The following is a 3,834-nucleotide window of genomic DNA, read 5'->3' on the forward strand; positions in this document are numbered from 1 at the left end:
AAATCCATAATAGAGAATCATGCACAGTAACAGTCACACACACAGAGCATGATTCCTGCACAACAGGACACGACACACTGGTGACGGTCTCTCGTCTGACTGCACTGACTGACCTAGCCAGGTCTAAAAAATTAGTCCTATTTAGCCGACATATTGTTTTCTTCATTGGTTATTTTGCTCTCCCAGAATGGGATTTAAAATGCTTTACTCATTTTTACTAAGAAATATTAAATTTGATACAGTACTGGGTTTCAGTCTTCCACGCAAACCACCTGTTATCAGCCCACCCTTGGACCACATTCTTTCACTCGCTACTGCAGTTGCTTGAATTGCTAAATACTTTTTGGCCAAGACACATAGCAGTGGCAGTCTTTTGATTTCAGAGGAATGTTTCCACCACTGCAGTGGTTTAGTGTTTAGAGGTTCCACTGCAAGAGAGAAATACAGCTCCATTTCAGCTGTGGGGTTTAAAGCTGCCTCGTCACACATCTGAGTATTGGCATTTAATTTATTGTTCTTAGACAGAAAAAAAGCGAGACCTCTAGCCCTATCAAAACTGTTTTCATTGGAAGTACTGGAACTTTCACCAGATGGCAATGACTGTGACTTAGACGTAATGCTTGACTGAATCTGAATGAGCTCATTTTCAATGCGCTGTTTAGTTAGGCTAGGATCAGTACTGACATTTAATTTATAACGGGGATCAAGAGCTGTACAAATCTCAAGTACAGACATTGTTTGGCTATCACTATACTTGTCTGTAAGTTTTACTTTGGCTCTTCTTTTCATTTTTTCCAACATCTCTGTATCCGTATCCCTTTGATTGAACACACTGCTGTACAGTGTATCTAGCAATGGCAAAAGAGAGCTGCTGGTTACCTCCTCCTCCCCACTTAACAGGTCAGTCAGATCACTAACTTCTTTTAGGAGAGACAAACACTCAGACAATACATTTCTGTCTGACCAATTCAGCTCAAGATAGCCTGTTTGTGTGTTTTCTGTAAGAACAGCATTGATCAAATCTTTTTGATCCCAGATTCTGGACAGCATGTTATATGTCGAACCCCATCTAGTTTTGCAGTCACCAACTATTTTCCGGTTAGGTAAATTTTGCTCTGTTTGCTTCTCGCATAACCTAAGCTGAAGTTTCCACGAGGAACTAAATGAGGAAACTATTAAACGGCATTTCCGGATGACTGCTTGACAGCGATCATCATCTAGTGAAGCCATTACAGCTAAATGTAGGCAATGGCCAAAGCAAGGTATTCTTTTCTGACTCATCTCCCTCAAAGCCTTTACTATATTTGAACCATTGTCGGTTGTAAACGCAGTTACTTTGTCTTGAGGGATTTCCCATTGGGATAAGACATTTTTAATAGCCACAGCCAAATTAGCTGCAGTATGTGCTTCAGGCATATAGAATGTATCAAGCGAACGACATACAAGGTTAAAGTTGCTATCTACCCAATGGCTGGTCACAGTCCAGTAAGGATCAAACGATCCTTGGGACGTCCACCCATCACATGTAAGTGAAATGTTGCTGTGGTTTAAAGTTTCACTAACTTCAAGTTGTACTTTTGTAAGTACATCATGGTACATTTTTGGGATAGCTACAGATGAAAAATATTTTCTATCTGGAATTTCATAACGGGGATTAAGTGTTTTAATCATGTTATGGAATGGTTCTTTTTGTACTGTATACATTGGCATCATATCTTTAACCAGCCATTTAGTGATGGCGTGTGTACATTTTTTCCATTCTGGGGAAGAGCGGTCATATGGACGTCTTTTGTCCCACATTTCTTTAATATTTGTTGTTGGTTGTGTTAACTGACCTTTGTCAGAATCACACAGCCTTTTTCCTCTACCTATTTTTAATGGATTTTAATTTTTTTTCAATTCAGTTACTATTTGGTACTCTTTTGGGTGATGGAATTGTAAGTGGGAGGTCAAATTTGATGTATTACCACCCTTGGCTTTTACATGTTTCCTACATTGGCGGCAAATTGGATCACCATCAACTATACTGTTCTCCCCGCCCCCAGCATCCCTTTTTTCAAAACCAAAAAATTTCCATACTGGAGCTGAGCAATTTGGTTTTACTACAACCTCTTCTTGGCTGGTTTGCTCTGTTTCATCTGGTAGAAGAACTAGAACACCTTGACTGCTGGAAGTCTGGCTCTGATGAATCTGAGTTGTCTGACTGTTGCTGGCCATGTTTCTCCTTTTTCACGGTATTCTGGTAATGGTCACGGTCACCTTGTGGACAGTGGACTAACCGTTGTCCTTGATCTATGATGTAGTGGTATACTAGTCTCTCTATCTATTTGGTGCTTGCTGGTTAGTTAACTTTCCTATAAAAACAAAAAGATAAAACTTCTTAAAAAAATTTCTTATGGCTCTCTAGACTGTCATTACACAGTCTAGTGTCAAATCTGCTTTACCGTCTAGTTATTAGACTATAAAACCTTTGCTGTGTCTGGATGTCAAGATTGTTGCATCTTTTCATTTTGTTTAGGATTATTACTTACTCAGATTCTCTGTTTTCCGGGTGAGGCTCAAGTGCCAACTGTAACTCCAACACGCAGCAAATTTGGTGACAGACTGGATCCCTTTCACTGTCCTGTCTGGTGGTGGGTGTCTGACTGGTGGCCGTGGTCCTCAATCCTCCTCGGTCAGTGGGCTGGGGAGGCCCTCTGTGTCTGGTACAAGGAGACAAGACACTATAGTCCTTCTGACTGACTCTTTATTCTTGAAATCGTTGCGGGTCCAAATTTGGGACCCTCAACGATCAACACTTTTGATACGTCACTATGACATATCAAAAGTGTTAAAGTGCAGCAGTTACTATTACTAACTTACTAGGGATTATTACTTACTGAGATATTCTCTGCTTTCCGGGTGAAGCTCGCTCAAGTACTGCCAACAACACGCAGCAAATTTGGTGACAGTTGGATAACTTGGATCCCTTTAACTGTCCTCCTGTCTGGCGGTGGGAGGTGTCTGACTGGTGGCTGTGGTCCTCAATCCTCCTCGGTCAGTGGGCTGGGGAGGCCCTCTGTGTCTGGTACAAGGAGACAAGACACTATAGTCCTTCTGACTGACTCTTTATTCTTGAAATCGTTGCGGGTCCAAATTTGGGACCCTCAACGATCAACACTTTTGATACGTCACTATGACATATCAAAAGTGTTAAAGTGCAGCAGTTACTATTACTAACTTACTAGGGATTATTACTTACTGAGATATTCTCTGCTTTCCGGGTGAAGCTCGCTCAAGTACTGCCAACAACACGCAGCAAATTTGGTGACAGTTGGATAACTTGGATCCCTTTCACTGTCCTCCTGTCTGGCGGTGGGAGGTGTCTGACTGGTGGCTGTGGTCCTCAATCCTCCTCGGTCAGTGGGCTGGGGAGGCCCTCTGTGTCTGGTACAAGGAGACAAGACACTATAGTCCTTCTGACTGACTCTTTATTCTTGAAATCGTTGCGGGTCCAAATTTGGGACCCTCAACGATCAACACTTTTGATACGTCACTATGACATATCAAAAGTGTTAAAGTGCAGCAGTTACTATTACTAACTTACTAGGGATTATTACTTACTGAGATATTCTCTGCTTTCCGGGTGAAGCTCGCTCAAGTACTGCCAACAACACGCAGCAAATTTGGTGACAGTTGGATAACTTGGATCCCTTTCACTGTCCTCCTGTCTGGCGGTGGGAGGTGTCTGACTGGTGGCTGTGGTCCTCAATCCTCCTCGGTCAGTGGGCTGGGGAGGCCCTCTGTGTCTGGTACAAGGAGACAAGACACTATAGTCCTTCTGACTGACTCTTT

General features: G+C 42.3%; 1 protein-coding gene across 1 annotated transcript; it reads right to left on the reverse strand.

Moving 5' to 3' along the window:
- Window positions 1-204: 204 nt before the first annotated feature.
- On the reverse strand, window positions 205-2,217 carry LOC121005618 (E3 SUMO-protein ligase ZBED1-like). Its single transcript, XM_040438393.1, has 2 exons — window positions 1,968-2,217; window positions 205-1,868 (listed from the first exon to the last, which is right to left on the reverse strand). The coding sequence occupies exons 1-2, from the start codon at window positions 2,215-2,217 to the stop codon at window positions 205-207; spliced, it is 1,914 nt and encodes a 637-aa protein (XP_040294327.1).
- Between the last annotated feature and the right edge of the window lie 1,617 nt (window positions 2,218-3,834).

The sequence above is a fragment of the Bufo bufo genome, chromosome 6, assembly GCF_905171765.1.
Source record: "Bufo bufo chromosome 6, aBufBuf1.1, whole genome shotgun sequence".
NCBI lineage: Eukaryota > Metazoa > Chordata > Amphibia > Anura > Bufonidae > Bufo > Bufo bufo.